The 25,642-nt window shown below is 42.4% G+C and overlaps 2 protein-coding genes across 4 annotated transcripts in view; one reads left to right on the top strand and one right to left on the bottom strand.

Moving 5' to 3' along the window:
• The window catches only part of LOC306925668 (alpha-N-acetylgalactosaminidase-like), a 31,244-nt gene extending 21,133 nt beyond the window's left edge, over nt 1–10,111 (bottom strand). For 2 of the 3 annotated variants that reach the window (XR_013790278.1, XR_013790279.1), the window contains exons 1-9: nt 9,960–10,111; nt 8,553–8,707; nt 7,702–7,842; nt 6,943–7,154; nt 6,395–6,489; nt 5,514–5,675; nt 5,170–5,367; nt 4,751–4,891; nt 3,520–3,767 (exon numbers count right to left, since the gene is read on the bottom strand). Coding sequence is in view for 1 of the 3 variants with exons in the window: in XM_079504651.1 (XP_079360777.1) it covers nt 3,537–3,767; nt 4,751–4,891; nt 5,170–5,367; nt 5,514–5,675; nt 6,395–6,489; nt 6,943–7,154; nt 7,702–7,842; nt 8,553–8,707 (1,335 nt within the window). In the remaining 2 variants the exon portion in view is untranslated. Of the gene's footprint in view, nt 1–1,158; nt 3,768–4,750; nt 4,892–5,169; nt 5,368–5,513; nt 5,676–6,394; nt 6,490–6,942; nt 7,155–7,701; nt 7,843–8,552; nt 8,708–9,959 lie in introns of those variants that run through there. The other variant, XM_079504651.1, reaches the window with a different exon arrangement.
• A 9,901-nt stretch (nt 10,112–20,012) lies between these two features.
• rrp15 (ribosomal RNA processing 15 homolog) lies at nt 20,013–25,642 on the top strand. Its single transcript, XM_079503925.1, has 5 exons — nt 20,013–20,152; nt 20,712–21,181; nt 22,969–23,066; nt 24,229–24,418; nt 24,872–25,642. The coding sequence occupies exons 1-5, from the start codon at nt 20,101–20,103 to the stop codon at nt 25,028–25,030; spliced, it is 969 nt and encodes a 322-aa protein (XP_079360051.1). The 5' UTR covers nt 20,013–20,100; the 3' UTR covers nt 25,031–25,642.

The following is a 25,642-nucleotide window of genomic DNA, read 5'->3' as shown; positions in this document are numbered from 1 at the left end:
AATTTAACTCTTGAGAGCGTAAAATGAAACGACTCAATTTGGTTTCATTTTACACTCTTACATGTTAAAGATCTAATAAGGGTCCATTTGGTTACAAACTCTGCATCATTTAGCTGGGGACCACCTGTAATACCTTCAAGGACCACTGGTGGTCCCCAGACCACTGGCTTAGGAAGTAGAGTGGCCACTTGGGAAACGGTTTGAAACCTGGTTTGATCCCCGGCTCCCCTTGGAGCAGGTCGGTGCCTTGCATGGTTTCCTCTGCCTTCGCGCTTTGGGTCATTTTCGTGCTTTATAAATGCACCATTAACCATTTCCTGAGGCCTTGGCTTCTGTCAGAGCTGCAACACCATAAACCTGCACATTGCAGGAGCAGCGGGCAGGAGTGTGTGACTGACAGCAAACAAGAGGCTGAAATACCACAAAATCTAATTTCTTTTGTCTCTATTTTTATAGCACTTACAAGTGCACACACTACATCTAAACGACTGGTGCTCAACCTCAGGTCTGGGGAACCACCAGGATTCGAAGTGGACCCTTACAGGTCAGTAACCCTTAGTATTTTACATTGTAGATTGGTGTCCCAGAGATAAAAAAGAATGGGGGTCTGTGACCTTATGCATATCAAACTGCGGGTCCTTGACAATCAAAAGGCTGAGAATTGCAAATCTACCGGACACGCGCATGACTCCCAGCGTGCTCAGAGTCTTCGAGGTGGATTCATCCGTGAGTGATGGCAGCTGGCAGAGGGGCGCTGACCCTCACCGACCCCTAGTTCGCCCAAAGAGGGGCCGTGTGGGAAATACGTGGGCGGAGGACATGCGCTAGGGGCCAGAAGGGGGCCTCAGCGGGCCAGTCGTGGCCACAGAGGGCCGCGCCCACTGTTTGGAAAAGTCAAGTCAAGTTTTCGCATGATTTCAAAACATGCTGATCTGAAGACTTCCACCCGTGCATCACCGTTGCTGGAAAATGCACCATGCTGTTTGCGTGCTTTGCCATGCACCATGATTTATCTCGGTTTGACTAGTACCATGATTATTAATAAAACAGAATATCACCACTCATGCATTTCAGCTACAGTTAAAGCCTTAACCAGTGTTACTGTTAGGTATAACACATTTGATTTTGCTGGCAATAAATATTAGAGTATTGATCAGCGAGTGTCATATTGTATTTATTGATTTTTATTAAGCCCCTTGAGTTGCCCAACTCATTTTCGACAATCCAACGACAGAACAAAACAAATGAAGGACATACACATTCCACCATCTCAAACCACACTACATCAGTATACGTGTATCCTAGAAATTAAATACAAGAAATAAAACAATCAATTCAAATAAACAAACATGATGCCAATAATATAGCATCTAATAAGTTTTCACAGCCGTGCGTGCCCCAGACACAGTTTTAAGAGTGGGCACTGTGTGTGCTTCTACTTTTAACATGACTATAAGGGCATCCCAATCCAGCACCAACTTGGTGGGATCAGTAAATGGCAATAATATGTGCGCAGCAATCCCACAAGTGACATCTAATACTGATATATCAGATGTGAATACATGTAGCCTTTATATGCATACAATAGTGCATGGCGAGTACAGTACTGTACATGTTGTGCCAGCTTTGAAGAGATAAGGCTGCATGTGACTTCTAGAAACAAGGTTAATCTTACATGGCCAACAGTCAGTATGGTCCTCAAACATTCTATGTCAAGGACCCCCAAATTGATATGCATTTGCTTTGGCCGTGGAACCCCAATTGAAAATAATGTATACCAGGGACCCCAGAAGAGACGATTTGTGTGTAAAAACATCCTGAATGATTGTAATTTTTATTACTCGTGTTTTTAAAGAATTTTCAAAACAGTAGATTGGCTCGTTTTGAATAGCCAAAAGATAGTTAATTGGTTAAACTGATTTTGAGGCTATATTAATTAATCTGTCTGGGAGCAGGGCCGGCCCTCCCATCATGAGGGGAGGGGGGGCATCCACCAAGCAAAAAAATAAAACACACAGTGCTTTAGAACACAAGGGGGCCATGGTCATTGTTCAAGGGGGCATCACGAAATATCCTGCCTAGGGCACCAAATTGCTCAGGGCCGGCACTGCTGGGGAGCCCCTGGACAAGCCCTCTTTGACAACCACTGTAACTCATCTACACTACAGTACTATCCCTACACAACCAGTATTGATTTAGAAACCTCATCTCATTGCTGAATGTCTTATTGCTGCGTGTGTTAAAACCCATTTTGGGCGGGAACCCCTTTTGGTGTTTTAAGCATTATGTTATACTTTAGCTATTTTTGAAAAATCGTGAAAATGTGGTGCAAATCTTTGAATATATATTCTTTGAGAGTGAACGTTTTAACTCAAATATTTGCTTCTGGGGGGTCCCTGGAACAACATGTTTTTAGATGGGGGTCGGCGGCCAAATACATATAATTGTGGGGCTCCTTGACATGAACAAGTTTGAGCACCACTGACATAGAAACATAGGTTTTTCAGAAAACTGTCAGGATTTAGAAGACATTTGTAGAATCGAGCTCAGGGCTAAATGGGTTAAACAGGCTTACCCCAGTGCCAAACAAATACACTATAGTATATTACTATTAGCCAATATACAGACTGTGACCTTGCATTGCCCTGGGCTAAAGGTACAGTATAGCAGGCTAATCTGTTCTAATCCTCTTAATGAATAAACATTTCGAGGTTGAATGAGAATCTTCCAGCCTACAGTGCCTCTCGGTGGTGGTTGCCACAACTACAGTACAGTTGCTACCCATGGTGTAGTCATGGATGCAGACCACAATTTCTACAACCACATTAAAAGATAACTACAATGTCAGTCTAATATCACCATAAGAAAACGTGTCTATGAATTAATCTTCAGTAGACTCGACTATTATAATGGTAACGAAGGTAACGGTCTGCCTATCAACATCGATCAGACATCTACAGTTGATTCAGAATGTTGATGCTCGAGTCCTCCTTACTAAGACTAAGAAAGAGGATCATGCAACTCCAGTTTTCAGATCTTTACATTGGTTTGGGTTCTGGTTACCATCTGTTATTATTGGGTTTATAAAGCAATGAATGGCTTAAGGCCAAAATACATTTCTGAACTTCTGCTAGGTAACATCGAGACCCCTCTGGTTATCTGGGACAGGTGTTCTTTCTGTCCCCAAAATCAGAAGTAAATATGTAGAAGCAGTGTTCAGTTTCGGCCGGGAGTCAAACTGGCGACCTTCTGATTACCAGATGCCTTCTCTATCCACTAAGCTACGGCCACCCCAACTGTGCTACTGCAAATGTCCCATGCTCACTGTCAGAGAGGAACTGGTAGACTAATGTTACCATTAAAAAAAATAAAGAAAAAATGCCAACAACATAGAAAATATGTTTTTTATATTTGACATTATTCTAAAATACATCAGTACAAAAAGATTGTTCCACATCATTTTCAATCGACCACGTCTAAGGTTAAACATTAAAGTAAAATCGCAAGTTGGAAACTTACATTCATGAACAGTTCATTCAGAGAACGGTAGCAGCTGATGCCACTTGGTCCTTGTGCAGATGCAGTGGGGACATCCTGTATTTCCTGCGGGTGTAGGGGTATCTTCCTGTCTCCTGAGGATGTGCGTGGCGCTGCTGCTTGGCCGGATAGACGTACCACATCACCACGCCAGATGGGTTGATGGAGACGGAGAGCTCCGCGGCAGCAGACAACCCCGTCAGTGTCCTCCCAGTGAACACATCGTAGGCCTGGCAGAAAACACAATGTCAAAATCTCACACACACACGAATTTCCCCATTACGCCACACACACACACACACATTTCCCCATTACGCCACACACACGCAAATTTCCCCATTACGCCACACACACGCAAATTTCCCCATTACGCCACACACACGCAAATTTCCCCATTACGCCACACACACGCAAATTTCCCCATTACGCCACACACACGCAAATGTCCCCATTACGCCACACACACACACACACACACACACACACACACACACACACACACACACACACACACACACACACACACACACACACACACACACACACACACACACACACACACACACACACACACACACACACACACACACACACACACACACACACACACACACACACACACACACACACACACTCCCCATTACGCTAAGAGGCTTCTAAATTGAAGTAATAATGCGTTTCAAGCGAATTACACTATTGATTGTCCTATATACGTTGTCATCCAGCGATTAGTGGAAATAGCTGATCTACAAGCTCATACTGTGTCATGACGCTTTGTGAGCTTATGGGCCCTATTATGCGTGTCTTAAGTACCAGGTCTTATTCCTTAACTTAAGACCTGGAGGCGTGGTCAATGCCATTTGGCCACTCAGAATAGCCAAATGGCATTGATCACGCCTCCAGGTCTTAAGTTAAGGAATAAGACCTGGTACTTAAGACACGCATAATAGGGCCCTATATGTCTGATATTTTCGCAATTAGAAAATTATTATTATGTACTTGAAAAATGAAATAAAATAAAACATCTTATGAAAACACTCATCTGTAATGACCGGCCCAAAATAGGAACGCCATATAGTCACATATTGGTGTTGGAATGTAAGCTGGACATCATAACAAATTCCATTGTGTGTTCATCATATGTGATTTTGCTTTGCGTGTGTGTGTGCATTGAATCATAAAACCAGGGTCCGATGTGGGGCTTTGTGCAGACCTCGTAGTTGCCTGCTTCGTAGCCGAGCAAAGCCAGAGAGGTACGGAAGATGTAGGGCATATCCTGCCGGCGGCTATGGAACACCAGGGCACTCGCTGACTCAGACAAAGGCCTCCAGTACACCTCAATGCGACTCTTGGTCTGCATACGTTTTGACAGAGAGACATGAAGGAGAGGACGTTAGCTCTTGCTTTATCCAGCAGATTATTTTCTTGAGTATCATTTGCATGAGGTATGTGTAAGTTGCGGTTAATTTATTCAATTGCTGTGCTGGTCTCAAGAGTTCCAATCCATGCAAGTGTTCAATTATTCTCTTCCCTAACCTGATATAGTATTGTACAGCATATTTAAGCACAGTTTATCATCATCATTATTTTTATTATAAAAAAATAAAAGAATACTTAGTTAGAAAGCCTCACCTGCAGCAGGCGTCTCCCCTGGACACCCAAGGGGTCCTGATTGATGGAGATGGCGACTTTGTTTTGCAGGATGGCTCTTGCGTCATTGCTCAGGGTTCGAAGGTCATTAGACATGATGAGAGGCGCGGCCAATATAGCCCACAGAGCCATCTGAGAGCGTGCCTGGTCAAGGCTGAGGCCAAAGTTCCCTATGATAAGCTAATGAGAGGAGACGTCAACAACGGTAATGTTAATATGATAAGCTAATGAGAGGAGACGTCAACAACGGTAATGTTAAAACAAGGAGGGAAATTCCCTGAAACGCTGGCAAAGACATCACAAAACAAAACCAAACTCCTACAGACCATGTCAGGGTCGTTCCATCTTCCAGGCCCGGCAGCTGGCTGTAGGTAATCCTGGTTGGTAAAGAACCAATCAACAATGCCCTGTACACTGTCCCATGAGTCCTGTATGTCATCGTAGTTCCTCCATACGTGACAAATGTTCCCTAGCAGAGAGTAGTTCACCTGTTTGGAACAAGGACATTGACTATACGTGTGTAGACAGCAATACAGAGAGAATTGTCATAATCGTGCACCCCTATATATTAGAATTAGTATTCAGACGGGGAGACAATAGTAGTATTTTACTCTAGTATTAGTATTATCTATAAGTATAGTACGTTATGCCCCAGGGCACTAATACATGATGTATGCATGTTGATTAGGACAAAGCAACCTTTTGTTAAAGATGAAGATTCATTGTCACTACATCATATAGCTGCTATATTATGGTAAATGTATGCTTGAGTGACAAGTATAGAGGGTATGTGCATGACATCCTCAAACCCGGAAGTAATGCGGGAATACCTACTGACTACTGAGTGCAAAAAAGCTACTTTCTGGCCTTGACAGTCCACTCACTTTATGCATGCGCAGACCCTCTATTGAACGACACGTCGCACTGTGTCTCACAACATTCTGAGTCTTGAGTATTCATACGGTATTCGCCGACAATATCACCACAAAATATCAAGCTTTGTCAACATAGAAGAAACCAGAGCTCACATCGTCTTCCCAACCAATCAGAGACTGAGTACACGTCTGTGACCATTAATAAAGGTAATAAAAGGTATCCGACACTGTCAGTGAAGGTCCTTTGCGACACATTTTTGTCGTTTGCCAATTGGCACACAAAGCATAGTTGTCATAGTTATTTTAGACAGTCACGTAATGATGACACTTACATTTGGAGGGAGTCCACCCACATAGGCAGGCCAACTACAAGAATAGGCTATAGGTCTGCCTGTAGCATTCAAAGCCATAGACATGAGTGGGTAGCCTGTGCGAGAGAAAGACAGAAACAGCTAAATTGAGTTTCCCCATTCCCATCACTGCTTCTTACATGCTCACTGCAGCTAGCAATCCAGCATCGGGAAGTTTTGCATTTCATTGTACCACTTGGATTCTAACACTGTATTCTAAGGCGCGATTCATACTCCTATTTCAGAGCCGAATAAAAGTCGGTTCGGCTCTGTAGAGCCTACAATGTGACGTAATTTGAGGTTCAGGGGGGCGGGTATCGTCCTAAAGTCGGCTCTTCGGTGCTACTGAAAATTTCTGACGAGCCAAAATCATTTTGGCACTGCAGCGCCAAAACAGTGGTAAAATAGTAGTATGAATCGGCCCTAAGCCTAGCCATGGAGATATTTAGCTTCTGGGCTTCAAGCAAATAATCCGGTTCTGTACTGTACAATGTGTGAAAGCGATGACCAGCAATGTAATAAACTCTTACCCAACATTTGTTCAATAGGACCGGAGTTACAACCATCAAACTTCAAATAGTCCACACTCCAGTTAGCGAAGGTCTGCGCATCAATCTTGATTTTGTCGATTGTAGTACCAGGGTATCCCATACATGTGCGAGTGCCCATGTCTGCATAGATTCCCAGCTTCAATCCACGGTCATGAACATACCTCGCCAGCTTTGGAATGCCACCTGGGAACCTGGAGGAAAGAAAGATACTGTACCGTTATAATTATTATTTTCGCCCCAAACCTCAGCTCACACAATCACAGAGAAACGTGTATTTATATCTAGAACGACACAGTAAAATCCTTATTACTCACAGGATTTGTTTAATTTGTCCGACGGAAATATATATTTTTCAAACTGTTGTTCGTATCATGAGTACATCTATAGTACACAGAACATTACGAGACGAAGAGACGCAATTTTCCTTCAGAAAAGGTTTATTTTTTCGACGTGAACCAATCAAGACATCAAAATGTTTGAATGAGGCATCAACTTTATGAATATATTGCTCAAATATTTACTGCCACATTTTTGTATAATGTATTGGTCACACGTGTGTTCACACTTGTGTGTAAGGATGCTTAGTGTTAATTTAACTCTTTACAATTGGAACCGTCTGTAACGGTCCATTGGTTCCATTTTGTAAACCACTAAATTAACAGTTAAGTTAAAACTCAGGATTCTACAGTGTCATTTATATTAAAGTGATTTTGATTCAGTATATATAGTTGGAACAACCTGGATGGATCGGCCTGCAACCTCCCATCTTTGTCTCTGGTCATTGAACTCCAGCAGTCGTCTATCATCACATATTCGTAGCCCAGGTCCCTCCACCCGTCCTCAGCCAGTCTGTCAGCCATGTCCCTGAACAGTGTCTCACTGTGCATGGGGAAGGAAGCAAAGATCCCCAAAACTTTACATTATAGATTAATCACTTCTACATGATCTACAAGCTCACAATGTGTTGCATTGCAAGGTGTTGTGAGCTATTAGATCGCCTATTTTCACTATTACTGAAAAAACTAGGGGTGCACGATTATGAAAATATGACCAATCTCCGATTATTTGCAGGGTCATATCTGCCGATACCGATTCTGACCGATTCCGATATTATACAGAGGACCACAATGGAAACAAGCCTTTACCTTAGCTTAGCCCAAAGCCTGTTAATAAAGTATCCAATCAATCAATAAATGGCATATACTCTTTTCCAAGTGTCTGTTTTCACAACTGAATGACTACTGAATGAGATCAGTACACAAATTAAATGTAGAATTATTTCTAATTTTTATTATTATTATTATTTTATTATTATTTATTTTGCTGGTGAAAACCGATTACATAATCTGTATTATTTTCAGACCATTCCGATACCGATATGGCATTTTTATGGCCGATATGGCCAATTCCGATTATGCTACCGATTAATCGTGCATCCCTAGAAAAAACCTTTTGGGAAAAAAAGAAGAATATAGTCAAGGTTAGAAAAACCTTTACAAATCCTCCACAAAAGGAAATGTACCTCTCAAGATATTTTGATAATATTTCAAATAACATACACTCATATCTTGTTCAGACGCTATATTCACCTGATGCAGTTTGTGGGATCATCTTTGCAGTCGATGTCGCAGCGGAAGCGTTCCCAGGCCATCCACCCCATGGGTGGAGTCCTCAGCAGACCATTGTCCAAGGCTCCGGCAGGGGAGAGGACAGCCAGCAGCACACCAACTGCTAGCAACACCATCTGAGAGGAAAATAGCACCTTTACTGCATGTGACATGCATGGGGCTGGGCAATATGTCCATATCATATCGTTATCTAAGACTATGAAGGTTAAAGTCCTACTATTTGTCACATACTGTACATTGGCAGCTGTATGCAAGTTTGTTCTCGACTCTGCATTTGACCCATCTCTAGGGAGCGGTGAGCCACTCAGGAATCATTTGTAGTTGATCTAACCCAATCCAACCCTTGATGCCGAGTGCCAAGCAGGGAAGCATTGGGTTCCATTTTTACAGTGGCCCGGCCCGGGATCGAATCCCAACCTCCCGGTTTCAGGACAGACACTCTAACCACAAGGCCACTGAGCTGGTTTAAGACCATTGTCTGGGATTGTTGGAAGACTTGTCGTTTCCTGGCTTTAAAGTTGCATTACAGTAAAGTGGTGTACTTTTCTGAACTTAGCTGACTGTTTTAGTTGTTCTATTATCTGCCTTTGGTCAAATATTTATAACATTTTTCCCAGCACGCATGCAAACAGCATAAATAGAGTAGATTGTGTCATTCTGAAACAATCAAACTCAAAGTCACACACACACACACGGCTATCATTCACCACCTACAGTAGGAAATGTGGAACGCCCTACCAACTGTCATTAAGACATGCGAATCCCTTGACTCCTTCAAAACCGCTCTCAAAGGGCACCTACGGATGGCTGCAATTCGAAACTGGCCCCCGTAAAATCTGAATCCCCCCCCCGCCCCCCCCTTTTTTCCCCTCACTGTATATATTTCTTTTCCCTTTTTACCTCATTTTTGATGAATTCCTGTTCTGTCTATAGAAGTGTCTATTTGTACGTCTCTAAATGTTTTGATGATTTGAACATGGTGGACCCTGTTGGAAACAAGTGTAATGCTTAATTGGGTCGTCCACTCACAGTTAACAGCCTTTGTATTGAGTTTGTGCTTGAAATGTACTGTAATTCTGCAAACTGTTAATAAATTCTTCAATCAATCAATCAGCTACATGCACGTCATGCTGATTTAGACTCTCGTAGATGTAAAGTGTTTAATTAATGCATGTAATTAAACACTTTAGTACAGTGGCCTACACTGAAACCCTGTCGCAATGGAAATTACACATTCTGTCCTCTCTACAGTATGTCTGTCTACTAGGCTACTGCTGAAACCACAAGCAATCTGTTCTAAAAATTATGATTCTAATGATGAGTGGTTGTGGTTGTTATTTGTCATCCCTGATAATAAGATATTCTCACCTGTTCACCGTTAGTTACTTTACTTGTTATTAAGGTTGTTGCCTGTCGTCAAAGATCTCTTTGCTGTCGTGCAGACTTCTTCCTGCTTTTCTTAAACAGTAAACAAACACTCAACTCTTCCTGAAAGGGTAGGCTGGCTGTCATGTGACTGGGATCACGTGACACTGGCAAATCACAGTGTTGTGAACATGTGACTCACTCAGCTGAGAGCAGCAGCAGTTAAGTGAGCCTGGGACCGAGGCTAGAGCAGCAGAGGCTCTCCATCTCTTCAGCTCCTTGATCAACAGAAATTTATTTTTCAGGTAGGTTCATGCAGCCAATCAGAAGAGCTTCATTGTCTCCACCAGGCCGAAGGCATGGGGAGAGAGTATGTTTTGCACTCCGTCCGTGTGTGTGTGTGTGTGTGTGTCCGTCCGTGTGTGTGTCCGTCCGTGTGTCCTTCCGTCCGTCCGTTACCAGCTAATCTCCGGCACCGTTAACCCGGTCGATGCCAAACTTTGCACACACACTCCCTGGATGCCAACGATGAACCTCTGCCCCGCATTTTCCAGAACGGCCTGTTATAGCGCCACCATGAGGCAGCTTTTCACATTGTTTACCTAAAACTGCACCGATCTGCGTGAAACGTTGCATGCACACTCCCTAGAGGCCAAGGACAAACCTTTGACCTGCATTTTCCACATCTGCCTTTTATAGCGCCACCAGGAGGCCGAATTTTGTAAAACACATTTTTGGATATTACTCCTCCAGATTCTGTCCAAAAATCTCAAAAATCGTTACACAGTATCTCTATGGTCATGTGCTCAAGTCGGATCTGTCCGATATTTCATATTCCATCCTAATTGGCTATAATTGGCTTTCACAGTTTGCAAGATTGCCCCGTTTTGAACAAAAGCCTCAAATCATGAACGCAGCATGCAATTTACGTCAAATCTTTCACACATTTTTTTACTAGGCTGAGGAATATATCCCACCCTTTTCACATTGGCCTGTTATAGCGCCACCAACAGGTTGATTTTTGCAAAACACATTTTTGGAACAAAATGCCTCAAATCATCCAATTGCCATCAAAGGCAAACATATTACTTATTTATATTACTCCTAAACATTTTGCCAAACATCTCACACAGTCCTATCCTCCTGGTGGAGACCTGTGCCCAGAAGGGCACTTTTTCTAGTTTTTGTAGTGTTCCACTTCCAATAGGCCTATCTCACAGCCCGTTTTTCACGCCCACTTCCGGTAAATAGTGGTGACTTTAACATGAGCATTTACACGTTTTTTTCTCTGGAGAATCTAAGTACATTTTCTAATGTAAAAATGTGACAGACCAATATTATTATGAAGCAAACAATATGGTAAATCAGCTCGAACAGATAGAACAAACCTTACCTTGAGAAAACAAAAGTTGTAGACTTCTTAAATTACCTCTGTTAACATGAAGCGTCTATGGAGTGACGTCACGCTATCACCACTAACCCCGAAGGGGGGCGGGGAAATTCTGTGAGATAGGCTTATTGCAGTTTGTTTAACCTGCCCTGCCCTCTATCATGGTTATCTCGAAATCACTTCTTACCCTACCTACTACCTTTAATTACTTACTAATAATTGCTAATAATAATTATTACTACTAATTGCTTACTAGTATACTAATAATAATTCACTACTTTAAAGTAGTAGGGTAATATACTATATATATAAAGTAAAAGTACATTTTCTTCAAAATGTATCTTTTATTTATAAGTTGAAAATAGATGTGTCGTGAGCAGATCGACTATTTTCAAAAATAGGACTTAAAAATTTCCAAAATAGGACTTAAAAAAACCAATATGAATATATTTATTGACATTTTTTTTCAATTAGGACTATATAAAACATTACGGTTATAGCTCTCTTGTTAATAAAATGTCCAGAAATGCAAGTTTCAATCTAAATCTGCAAAGTAACTAGTAAAGCTGTAAAATTGCATTGGAGTAAAAGCTACGCTATTTCACCTGATATAATGACTTATTGCTTATTGAACAATATTACATTTTATTTAGAAAGTTCTAATAGACCTTTCCTTCTCTCTGGGAATAAATTACTTAACTAATATAAGGATAACACAACAGTGGTACTACAGTTGTTCAGCGAAGTACAGTAACCTACACATGTGATTACAGTTACCTTATAATGTAACACAATACATAACTTGTAACATCATCTTATAATACATTTGGAAAATGCCTATTATCAAATAGCCAATTTTTGAATAAGGCTGAAGCGATTTATATATGTTTTCGTAATATTAATGCCTCTGAGATTTACTGGTAAACGTATTAAAAATCGGAAATACTCCAGTAAAGTAAAAGTACCTCAAGATGTAAAATGTACTTTGGCCTATATACTTTCCACCACTGTTCACATGGTATGAACTTATAAGTCAGAAGTGTAGGTACAGTTCAGAGTTCAGACAGAGTGTATAGTGCAAACAGGCTGTGCAACATTACTGGCTGTCGGTCACATGAAATATCACAACTCACATGCTTAAGTACAACAACACAGAGGCACCGGGCACTGATGCTTCTGAAGATAAAATGAGAGGACATAATATTCAACAGAGATTCAAATTATTAGATTTATTAGATTTATTCCACATTATTAACAGTTTTATCAGAATACTAATGAGTCAACAAAGGTAAAAAAAAAAAGTAATAATTTCCACATGATAACGTGCGTCATACATTTTCTTTTCACTTCTTTTGAGGTAGCCTACATTTTTGGTTAGCATGGCTCTCCACGTACAGTAGCCCACTCGGAACCTTCACAACATCCATTATAGGAACGGTAAATTGACTCCATTACTTACTTAACCACAAAAATTATATAAATTATTTCAAAGCTAGCAGCTCTACAAGCTCACAACACGTAATAATGTTGCACCTTGAATAACCTCCTGCACCTTGAATAACCCATTCTGGACGGGAACCCGTTTTGGTGTTTTAACTAAGCATTATGTTATACTTTAGCTATTGAAAAATAGCAGATCTACAAGCTCATAGCGCGCCACTTGGTGGCGCGCTATGAGCTTGTAGATCTTGTAGGTCAGCTTGTAGGTCAGCTATTTTTTTTAAATCGTAAAAATGCGGCACAAAAATTTGGATATATATTCTTTCAGAGCGAATGTTTTTCTTATTTCGACGTCAGGCCTAAATGGGATAATGTCCTGCACCTTGAATATTGAGCTGCACCTTGAATATTGAGCTGCACCTTGAATATTGAGCTGCACCTTGAATAATGTCCTACACCTTGAATCATGTCCTTAAATGCACAGTACACATCAGCTGCTAAGCTCACGCATCTATATAGGTACTATGTGTAAATATTAGGGATGTCCCGATCACTTTATTTTGCTCCCATTCCGATTCCGATTATTTTATTTAGAGTATCTGCCAATACCGCATCTCCTACATTCGAAATTTCTATTTTTATAGAACACTTTTAGGCCATATCATATCGTACAATATCCAAAATCACAGACAATATCCAGTCTAATATCATGAAATGGATATATTATTGATACTAGGGATGGCCCGCTTACATTTCTTTGCTCCCGATCCGATTCCGATCACGTGATCGGATCGGGACAACTCTAGTAAATATGTTTTTTGTGGAAAAAGCTGTACAGTTGTATAGCTACCTTTTAGTTGCACCGGTTGTGGCAAAAGCTTGTAAATACCTAAACCCCACACAGAAGAAAACCCTTTACCTGTACTTTTGTGGTAAAAGCGCTCACAACCTTCATTCTTCTCCTGCCTTGATATCCTTACACCCCCCCCCCCCCCCCCCCTCCTCTTCTTCCCTTTCTTTGTTTTCTTGGAAAGAAGTGACATGATGGGAGCTGCGTACAAAAAACGAATTTCACCCACTTTTTTATTTGTAAAACTGTGATGTGACAATAAAGCTGATTCTGAATTATTCTGTACTGCAACATGTGAGTTTGTAGATCTGCTATTTTCCAAACATTTTCCAATAAAAAAGGATTTTGCCTGTAATTGTATATCTTATTTTGTTTTATGCATGTCATTGCATAATGATGTTTCCTTTGCATGATGTTCTGTGTAAAAGCACATTGAATTGCCTCCTTGTTGATATGTGCTATACAAATAAAACTACCTTGCCTTGCCTTGCCTTAACTATAATGACAGTGATTAAAACGGATTGGTCATTGCAAAGACATAGGCCACAGGCACCTGCAGCCCAATATTAACAAAGTGCATTTTCCCCATAAGAAGTGCTCCCATAACCAATCCTACGATTGTTCCAAACTTCCCCTGCCAGGAAGCCCACTTGCCTGCCACAGCTGCTGCCGCCCCCACTGACACCCCTGCTGCCCCCACCACCCCAAGCAGTGCCCCGGCGGTCCCTCCCGGCCCTATCACAGGCTCCAAGGCCTGCACCACTGTAAGTAAAGCCAGTGCCACGCCGGCTGCCCCCACTATGACCCTCCCCTCCCCGGCTCCTCGCCTCACCAGTGGCCCCCCTACTGAGGCCCCTAACCCCAACTGGCACAGCTTTGCCACAAAAAACGCTGTGCTCAAGGCCTCGAGAGCGGACCTGTAGTTCATTTGAGCACTGATGAATTCTCTGGAATTGTTTTCCTTCCCCGCCGCTCGCAACTTCATGGACATGGTGACAACCTCCTGTCCAGCGTGCAACGTGAGCACTGCTATGATGAATGTGGCCAGCATTCCCATGCACCCTGCCAGCATCCAAAACTTAAAGTCAGATGCTTTCATTAGCATGAAGGCAATGAGCATTACCAAAGCCAAAAGTGCTACCATCACAATTTGGTGGCCGCCATACCCGTACACCCCGAACAGTGACGTAACTATGGTGATCAATGTCATAGGCAGCCCTGAAAATGCAAGGACGTCCACGTATTTCATCAGCACGCTGTTGATCCAGTCCTGGATGGTTCTTTGTTTCATCTCCTCCTCCTCTCTCTCTATCTTCTCCTTCTGGATATCTTCTCTCTGCTGTTGCTCTGCCTGCCAGACTGCTAGGTCATCCGCACCATCTTCTTCATCTCCTCTCTCCAAGGCGAGAATCTTTTGCTCCATCTGCACGGCCACTCTGTCCCTCTGCTGTGCCTCCCTGGCCTCGATCTCTCTCCGCTCTCTCTCCCTGGCCAGGGCTGCTTCCCCTTGCCCAAAGCAGATCTCCGCTTGTCGAAAGAGGACCTTGAGTAAGACATGCAGAGCCGGTTTGAGCACGGTGAATATGCTCAACGCCCAGAGCAGTGTCACCATGCCTGAGTTGGTCACAATCCATTCAATGATGATCCCAAGCGTGGCTCCGCTTAGCGTGGTCCCAAAGACCCCTGCCAATCCGGCTGACGCCCACAACCCAATGGAGTCTTTGGGTGACACACCACAGCTCCTTGTGGTCAGGAAAACTGACAGTGTCACTGTGGCCATGATCACCCCAGCCACTATGGAGGTCATTGCAGTGGTCAGGGCAGTGGCTCCTACCAGGGTACCCAGTCCAAGTGCACCCACTGTCATCACCTCATCGATTACAGGTTTCATCGGGCCCTCTGCAGTCATCATCACCACGACATGGTCCACCGGGTCTTCTGTGGCACCCAGCACACAACCTGCCACAGCTCCAAGTGCAAATCCTATGGCTGCCTCCATTGCAGGGGTCCTGGCCTCTGAATCATGTCATAAAGAGGTAATTCACAGTCAGTTACAGTGTCACATCATAATGCTATATTTAATACATCTAGTAAAATGCTGTGATAATGTTAAGTTGTTTTCATAGTCATGCAGTGTATTTCCACAATATGACATATAATTAGATGATCAAACCTTCAAAAGATATTATTAACAGTTTTCCACTACCCGCCTTCACCTTGTGTAAACTGAGTACAGCCATCATTGCCACTTCAAGCATGAACAGTCGGGAGCCAAAGGCTCATCAAACTGGTTGATCAGGTTTGTCAAGCAGAGAGTGATTTGATCCAATCTTTCTTCACACGGCTCCAACATTTTCTAGCATAAAAATGTCAACATGCAATCCTCAAGAAGAGGCAACAATAGGTTTTTTTCCAACCATGGCAGGCCTATCATTCCAGTCTCCAAACAGGGGGAAAGTAGCTTCTTTATTTTGTAAATATGTTTGAATAGTTATAACAAATAATAAAGTGCCAAATGATATACAGTAAATGTGTAAATTATCTGAATGAAAAGGTCTCTATATACAAACAAAAACAAAAAAGAAATAATAAAAAATCACTTCTGCACTGTGCAAGCAACACAATTGTTTTACACATTCCCCTGTCCACATTTATCACAAAAATGCATGGAAGAAGTGTTTTGGCAGGTGAGAATGACTTACTTTTAGATTGTCCCATGTTCTTCTGGAGTGGACAATGGTTACAAGACCCCTCTTCCACTGGAGGTATAACTGTCTGATGAGACCTCCAGATTTGTGACTCTGCATGCAGCCACTCTTCAGTGAGAGGCAGACATGTGATCTGCTTGTCCTATAAAGGCAACCGTCGAAGGACACACCCGCTACCTGTTTTGCTTCATTCTCTCCTTTCAGTTGATCGTATTGTAATCGCCAGCATCTCAGCGATACTCTTAAGTGTTTGTGTGTGTGTGTGTGTGTGTGTGTGTCACATGTTTCAACGTTCCTGTCGTATCTGTCATCTACCCCAGCTTCCTGTACTGTCCTGTCCTGCCGGTCCCGTCCCGTCCTGACAATCACTCACCTACTGTAACTGGGCTCTGAGGGGCAAGTGGATGACCTTCACTTTTGGGTAGTCGCATTCAGATCAGTGTACGACCTTGAGCCTACGGGCTGTCAGGGACAGCCAGTTGACGTTAGCATACAGTGCAATGATGGGTGAGTGATCTATAGCACTGTTTCCCAAACAGTGGGTCGGGACCCATGTTTGGGTCGCGGACCAATTTTTATGGGTTGTGAGTAAATATATTCTTTTTTCGTTTCCTGTATTTAAAAAAGATCTGTTATTTCAAAAGATTTTAAACAGTTTAAACAAAAATAATTCACACCTTTTCAGCAATTGAAAACAATTCCAACATTTTCAAGTATTTAATAAATCGAATCCAAAATTCTAATTTCTACAAATAAATAAATACAACATTTAAACATTTAGAAAGTAGCCTATAGTGAAAATAGCAAATGAATGAGCTCACAATCCTCACATGCAATTAGAAATGTTGGGAACAGAATGTTGTAATGATGATGTCACAATGGCTACTGTCCACTGAAAGCTATATGCTTGTATAATTCGAAGATAAATAAACTCCCAAAAGCATAAACCTCAAATGTGCAAATATACTGTATATAAAATGTATAAATGCATCATAACCATATTAGTGGAATAACCACAACCTAGTAGTTCCAGTTGTTTATATACTGCACATTTGTGCACATACCCTATTTACTCAATAAAACATACGGTACTTGACTTTGATTTAGTCAACAAAAACAGAACACTCATCATTTCACATAAAAAATGTCCAGTAGATATATGCATGTATTCATTAATGCAATTAGCATAGCTCCTACAATTCCAGCAAGTCCAGCAGATCCTAATCCAGCTGTAAGGAGTCCACCAGCTCCCAGCATCATTGCTCCCATAATCACCACACCAAGGGCTGCTGAATTCAGAGCATCATTAAGTAGCAGAATTGTATTTGGGTGTCTAAATGCAGGCTCTGTAATGTTGTCTGTCAATATAGGTCTTATTATTAAAACCATTGACGTGACAAAATTCTTGAAAGACAGCGAATCTTCGTAAAGTATCACAGAGTATCCACATTCTATGCAAAACACCAATATTGCATAAAACCACAAAGCGTATCCTGTTATTGCAACCATAGAACACAAAGCAAATCCTGATGCTGCTGTTAAGCCCAACATTAACCCAAGTTCTCCTCCTACACCAAGGTACAATTGAATCAGTCCACGAAGTCCTGCCTTTGGAATGTCCATATGTACATTGTATAGCACCACTACAGCAGGGAGAGGGATCCACAGCCAGCCCTTTAGCTGTATCTGCCACCAAGGACTGGACTGACATTGCACCTAGTGAAGCACCAACCACGCCTGCTAAAATCTCTATTATATACACGACCGTGGGAAGTGTGAAGAATATGTCATGGAACTGTACCGTTGCAGTGGATTGAACTCCCATTCCAAACCCAAGCAGTAATCCAGTCACAGCTACCAACAATCCAAAGTATAGTTGTTTCCTAATGGTCATTACAGCCAATGTGTCCACAATACACCCCCCTGGTAGCAAAAGTAACACAACAAGGAATAAACTGTTTTACCAGGATCATCCATTTCATATCCCGCCACTGTCATTCCTAACCACACTCCTTGTAGCATAGTAAGGAATGTGAGAGTGAGAAAGCAGAGCATTGTAGTTGTAGGCGATAGCAGGCCTGTTGTTGTGTTTTTCTGCAGTGCTACAAGGATGCCGAGGCTAAGGCTGAGGATTAACCCCATGAAAAAGAGACCTCTCAGTTCCAATGTCAACACTGCTAATGAAGTTGATCCGAGGAGTGCTCCTCCAATTCCACATCCCATTGATATTGCCAAACCAATATAGGCTGTTTCTAGCAATGGTCCAATTTGCTTCTTCGCGATGAATGCAGCTCCAGCAGAAGCCATCGCAAGTCCACAAGCTACGGCTAGGAAAGCCATGCCAAGTCCAAGGCACCCTGAAAGAGTCCCAAATCCAGGAAGTCCTGTTATTTCAACAATTTTGTAAACCCTAGGATATGGGTTCATCTCCATTGCTTCCAGGGCCTTTTCAGTGGCCAGCTTGAGGGAAAACTTCGCAATAATCATATTCAGCACCAACACCACCAGAGTTGACATTGCTGTATGAAACAGAACAAAAAGGAATTATAAATCAAAGTGGCTAATTTGTTTGTTCAGATGTATCTCCCCCACCCCACCCCTCTCTCTCTACTAGATCTCCCTCTCACAACTCTCTCTTTCCTTCTTTTTCTCATAATCTCTCTTTTCTTCTCTCTGTTTCCAAAGTGCTGACTTACCTATGTCTGATCTTTTCCTTTTGATCTTCAAGTCAAACACGGAACTTCAAAATGCAGTTAAAGTTTTACAACAAATGAGCTGGCATGCAATTGGGCGTGGTATGGCATAACGAAACAAAAAGCGCCTGGATAAAACATGATAAAGGTGAACTCTATGGTGGCCCTATTGTGTGTGTGTGTGTGTGTGTGTGTGTGTGTGTGTGTGTGTGTGTGTGTGTGTGTGTGTGTGTGTGTGTGTGTGTGTGTGTGTGTGTGTGTGTGTGTGTGCGTGTGCGTGTGTGCGTGTTTGTGTGATTATTAAAAGAATTATCAGGTGAAAATATATATGGAATATAGAATACTAAATATGATTTACAATATTAGGTTGTAAATCATATTTTGTATTCTATATTCCAGTGTTGTCAACATAGTATCTACTGGCGTAACATAAGCCCATGAAACAAATTTATATTAATCTATTAAACATGATTGTATTGAACATGAACTTCTTTCACTATTCAACAAGATGCTGCGTTTCACGCACACACATTTAAATGATTTCATTTTAGTTACATGATGTATTTTTAATTATAAGATTATAGTTGTAGGCATTTTTGGCAGATCTATGTTTGTCAATGACAATAACTTGACTATGTTATGTAAAAGATAGCGTTTTGATTGATTGATTAAAATATTTATTAACAGTTTGCAGAATTACAGTACATTTCAAGCACAACTCAATACAAAGACTGTTAACTGTGAGTGGACGACCCAATAAAGCATTACACTTGTTTACAAGAGGGTCCACCTTGTTAAGTTCATCAAAACATTTAAAGACCTACAAATATACACTTCTATATAAAGTTGTTGGTGTTTCCCATTTGCAACCATGCCCTGGTTGGTTTCTTTTTTCATTAATTTTTTTTTATTTAAAAAAAAATTATATGCCTATATTTGCAGAATTAAGAGTGCCTTTATGGTTCTTTGATTGAAGCTCCCACACGGAACTTGTCCTGTAGTAATCGAGCCGTACGGAACCCTTTGGATGTGACTCCTTTAGTTTATACGTACTTCCGGAAGAATGATGGCAACAGTAGAGCAGCCACATGTGGAGATTTCCACCGAACTGTCGGGTAAACAAAACAAACATGACATTCTAAAACACTACAATATTTTATCATAGGCTGTGTTGACATGATATAACGTTTTCACCTTGATTAGTGCCAAGAAAGAACATTCTGCTAATCTCAGCCCGGAGTGTCTGACCAGTGTCGGAGGTAGTTAGCTATTTGGCTAATGCTAACGTTGAAAAACGTGATGTTTGTGTTTTTGTGTAAGACAAAATAATGATCTAACCTATGTCCGTCTATCTTATACAAAAAGCATTGTGGGCTTGCTTCCATTGTGGTCCCATCTATTCAATTCATCAAGACATATACAAGAAATCATCAATACTAGGAGCAGTAGCCTAAAAGTTGGCTATATTTTCAGAAAAGCATTGGGGGCTCATTTCTTTTGGCAAGTTTTGATGGCTGGTGCTAGGCCGGCGTTCCACATTTTGCTGGCATAATAGACGTTGAATGAATTCATCCCCACGTTTGTGCCGAATGTGGAATCAATGAGATCAGTTGGGTATTTTACAGTGTGTAGTGGCAACCTTTCAGTGACATGCTTGTCTTCCTAACCCCTCAGGAGGAGAAGACGCCGAGGACGACCAGAGCGGTGACCAAGAAGAAGGCGACTCTGATGAAGGGAGCGGCGGAGAAGGGTCAAGCGTTGGAGTGGAGGACGATGGAGGGGAGGACGGCAGCGGGGAGAGTGACGATGGAGGGGAGGACGGCAGCGGGGAGAGTGACGATGGAGGGGAGGACGGCAGCGGGGAGAGTGACGATGGAGGGGAGGACGGCAGCGGGGAGAGTGACGATGGAGGGGAGGACGGCAGCGGGGAGAGTGACGACGGCGACGCAGAGGATGACGATGGAGGGGAGGCGGACGAGGAGGGAGGCGGTGAGAGCAACCCCAACGCCGGGTGGGCAGAGGCCATGGCCAAGGTCCTGGCGAAGAAAACCCAGGCGGGTCAACCCAGCATCCTGGTGAAGAACAAAGAGCTCGACAAGAAGAAGAAGGAGGAGAGAAAAGAAGTGCTGGAGAAGAAAAAACAGGTGACCGGCACTGTGCATGACCGTGTTACTAAACATAATGCTTACTGTTATAATCAATGAATCGGGCCATTCTTTTTAATTTAAAAATAAAAGCGTGAAGTGAAATGATGACTGTTGAGGGCTTATTTTGATTTGCTGCACGATGTAAACGCTGCAACGAATTAAATCAGGCCCTTAACAGTCATTTTTTAAACTGAGATGCAAAAAAAGATTGAGAACAACTGATCCATTCCTATCCCATGTTACCCTTATTCTGTTCTCTTAACCTTGTAGCGATCGGCTATCGCACGCACTCACCCACTCGCAACTCCGCAAGCCACTTTTTATGTAACGGTTTGTCTTGATGTTACTCTGTTTCTTGGTGCCAGTTAGGCACCAACTGCTTATTTTTTAAAGTCAACCTTACAATGGATTACAAGGATAAATATAGCAGTACCACATGAACCTGTAAACCATATAGCCAGGGATAGGTTACCCAAAAAAGCGAACCTTCACTCAATACAACAGTAAATCAGTAAATTCACACAGACACAGAAGAACTCAGTTTGATTGCTTGTATTAGAGACTCCAGCCCACTCCCAAAATCCAGTCCACAGGTTCCCAGGTACCACAGTAGTAGCGTCCACAGTCAATATTATTATATATATTCAGTACACACAAAATGTCATTCAATCAATGAATGAATACCTCTGTTAGACCCAAAAGAAAACAAAATGAAACAAATATCCCACAGCCTGTTCCAGGGTGAATAGGAGGCAACAGGGCTGTTTGTGTGTGAGAGTTTGAGCGTGTGTATGGGGGGCTGGGGGGGTAGGTACCAGTCGGTGAGAGAGCAGCTCCGTTGCTGAATGACGACAAGGACCAGCGACACGGACAATCAATGGAAAACGCCCCAAGGATTCACTTCTTGGGTTTTCTCTCCTCCACCAGGATCCGATTACAGCTTGGTCTTCATTCATACACGCACCGCGCGGACTGTAACTCACGAACACGATCACTTCTCTCCACTCCAGTCTGGCTTCTCTCTGACAAGGCCGCGCCATCTTGGCTACTGTTCCATACATGAAACGTAACGAGTGTCAGGGGTGTGTCGCTGCGCTGACATTAGTCTGTGTGAGTACTGGAATGTACGTGGACATGAATACTTGCGGTGGTGTGAGTGGGTGCGTGTGCGTGCGTGTGTGCAATAGCCGATCGCTACAACCTTCCATATTAAACTCATGTTAACTGATTCATTGGAACTTTGAGCGAGCAGACACATGCAATTGATTATGGCCACATTTCCTTATAATGGTTACTCGACCAGGCAATCTGGTACACTTCTTGAGATTCTAACTCCCTTTTCTGTGGAATTTCTTGATGTCCGACTTCCCAGTAAGTGACTGACAACATTGACACGTCATCGTACGTCACCAGGTTATTTTGTGCACTGTTTCTCAACTAGTAAAAACTAAAATACAAATCTTCACTTTCCTACATTACTAAATGCATGGTCAGGGACCACCCGGACCACATGCAATACCTTCACGGACCACCAGTTGAAAATCCCTGATTCAGATAATGTGCAGAATGTGTATGGACCATACATTTTCTAAAGTTACAAACCATATTTATGGTTTAACAATTAATCAAATAATTGTAAACGGGTTGGTTACTTTTAAATATCCCAGAATGGTGAGTTTCTTTCCTTCTTTATCCTGTTATAATACAACAAGACAACACAGGGACTAATGTGTTCCTTCCCACTCTCACACATGTAATTTCTGTTCATGTACTTTTTCCAACAGACTGATAAGAAGCGAGCGTGGGAGTCGATGGCCAGGGAGAAACCTGATGTGGGAAAGGACCGTGAAGTTGAGAGAAATCTACAGCGGGTTTCTACGAGGTAATTATACTTAACGGTTCCATTGTGTTCTCCAGAAGACGTCGCCTTTGTGTCCACTTGTCATGCTCAAGACAAGCCTGGTGGGGAGGGAGCTGCAGAAGTTGTGGGTTTTCATCCACCGTGTTGCATTGCATCCAGCTTTGTTGAGCGTCTATAGAGGAAACCGTGGAGCGGTGTGCCCTGTAGGCCAGTTGTAGGCAATCAATGTTGAGGCGTCAATACTATTTCTCAAGGGTTGGGGGTGGCACCTGTCAGCAGGGAAGACTACATCCTCCCGGTGGTGGCTCCTCACTGACAGGTGAGTTGGTAGGATACGGCAGTGACAACGACACACAAATGTGTGTGGGGAGGAAATTATTCCCATAACGACTAAATTGGGGCAAGAAATATTGCCTGCTTGAATCTCAGAAGTCTAATATCGCCCTTGGCCAGGGGGAATTCTCATTTGGTTGAGCAGAAGATGTTTGGTTTCACATGTGGGAGACATGGTTTTGAATCATCAAGGTTGAGCTTTAAGGTGGATTTTCAGTGTTCAGACATACCCCAGTATGTGTTTGAGCTAAAGGTGTGGTGCATTTTAAGGGATGGGTGATATTTAATTGTTTTCTTTTTTCCAAACTAAATCTAGAAAATCATACCCGTATGAAGTGAGGGGCACTCTTATCATCGTACATCATCATGACGTAAAATAGACACTATGCTCAGACACTGAAGTAAAATTCTCCATTCATTGTCAATGGGAATTTAATGTTTGCATGGACAAAAATAGACACTAAGCCGATTTGCTCAGACACTGACGTAAAATTCTCCATTCATTGTCAATTGGAATTTAATGTTTGTGTAGGGTGGACATCTACACTAATAGCTGAATATAGGAGGGGCTAGCGCCCCTCAAAAACATGGTTATTAATGATTAATGTTTAAAATGTGGTGTCATGAAGGGTAGAGTTGTCTACATCAGTGCAGGTGGTGTTTATGTTAACTTGAGGTCCGATTCGATTGAAGCATCAACCTCCAGGTGTTAGTTCCTGAAAAAGCTAGTCTTGACATGAAATAGCCTTGCCATCGAATAACAGCTGACAGAATTAAACAAGTGCGTATTCAGTAGGCGATAAAACACAATGCAAAGTGGTTTCCTCGCTTAATTCTGTTCCGTCTTCAGGGGCGTGGTGCAGCTCTTCAATGCAGTGAGGAAACACCAGACAACTATGGATGAGAAGGTGAAGGAAGTTGGCAGCTCAGAGCGCAAGAAGGCAAAGCTACTCAACTCCGTTTCCAAGAGAGACTTCATCGATGTCCTCAGGGGAAAGGAAGGTGGCCGCAAAGCAACCGTCAAAATCGAAAAACAGACGGTGAGTTTCACATTACATGCATTTGTCAGTCCTCCTGCAGTCCTTTTAGTCACACAATGTTTTGCTGATTGTAAAAAGATTAAATGAGATGTCATGCAGAGTTTATACGGAAAATCTACGCAAGTCTTGCATGCTGCTATTGATATCAATACATTATGTAATCACAGACTACTAAGTTTACTTCACCGTCTGATTTATTGGTTTGCATGCATGGGCAATTACTATTTTCTCCCATCATGACAAATATTTCCTTGGAACATTTGCAAACCTGTAATTTCACTTTATGCCCACATGGTGGCACTGTTGGCTTTCAGGTGTTGATGAATTTGGCAGCGATTACAGAGGGCTGGCTCAAGTGTCAACATTTGAACATAAAGCACACCATAGAGTGTATGAGCATTTAAAATGTTTATTCTTTTGTTTATACATGGGTATTGTGTTTCCTGTGTTCAGTCGGCTGTTGACGAAGCAGACGAGAAGCCTGCCTGGAGCGTGCTCAGAGATGACTTTATGATGGGGGCCTCCATGAAAGACTGGGACAAAGAGAGTGATGAAGATGAGGGTGAACAGCCAGACACACAAGAGGCCTTAGAGGACAGTGATTCAGACTGAGACCAACCCTTTCCACAATAAAGGGAACGTATGTTTGTGTCACCGAAGTGAGGTCACCCTTCAAGGCTTCGGGGTCTGTCCGGGGATCGGAGCTAATTGGTCCTAAACCACTGAGATGGCGGAGAAGGAGAGGAACTGTTCACTAGTACCTTATGATGAAGGCCTTACTATGCACACTGCCACAGCTGCTGTGTTAAAAGCAGAACGTTTAAGGATGGAACCCACACACAGAGCTATGGTTTGGACTCATTTATTTGTTGTAAAATAAAATAAATCGGGCAACATTTCGTTACATGGTGGATCTTCATCAGGTCAATACAAAACGCCTGTTCATCCTTCCATATGTATAGATAATATATGGCTCTCCCTGTTTTTTCTTAAGTGCAGATGAGCCTGAAAAGGACCTTTTTACGTACTGTAGATCCTGCCCAGCCCACCCAGTGTGGACTGATAATACTGTTCTCCCGGAGTGTTTGTGCTATTCTGGAGCTTGAGGCTATTAAGTGCCATGTGCTGAATCTGTTTCCAATCTGCCGTTCCTGTAAATAGATTTATTTTTTTGCCACAATCTCATGTTTTTTTGAATAAATAGCCAGTTGAAGAAACATCTAA

The sequence above is a fragment of the Electrona antarctica genome, assembly GCF_951216825.1.
Source record: "Electrona antarctica genome assembly, chromosome: 6".
Taxonomy (NCBI): Eukaryota; Metazoa; Chordata; class Actinopteri; order Myctophiformes; family Myctophidae; genus Electrona; species Electrona antarctica.
Note: the sequence above shows the minus strand (reverse complement) of the source record. Positions and strands in the feature narration are given on the sequence as shown.

What these genes read in the sequence shown, in the direction of transcription:
- rrp15 (XM_079503925.1), top strand. Translation starts at nt 20,101, where the DNA reads ATGATGGCAACAGTAGAGCAGCCACATGTGGAGATTTCCACCGAACTG. An exon ending in CTACAGCGGGTTTCTACGAG is followed by an intron (nt 23,067 to 24,228) that starts GTAATTATACTT and finishes TTCCGTCTTCAG; the next exon opens with GGGCGTGGTGCAGCTCTTCA. An exon ending in TCAAAATCGAAAAACAGACG is followed by an intron (nt 24,419 to 24,871) that starts GTGAGTTTCACA and finishes TCCTGTGTTCAG; the next exon opens with TCGGCTGTTGACGAAGCAGA.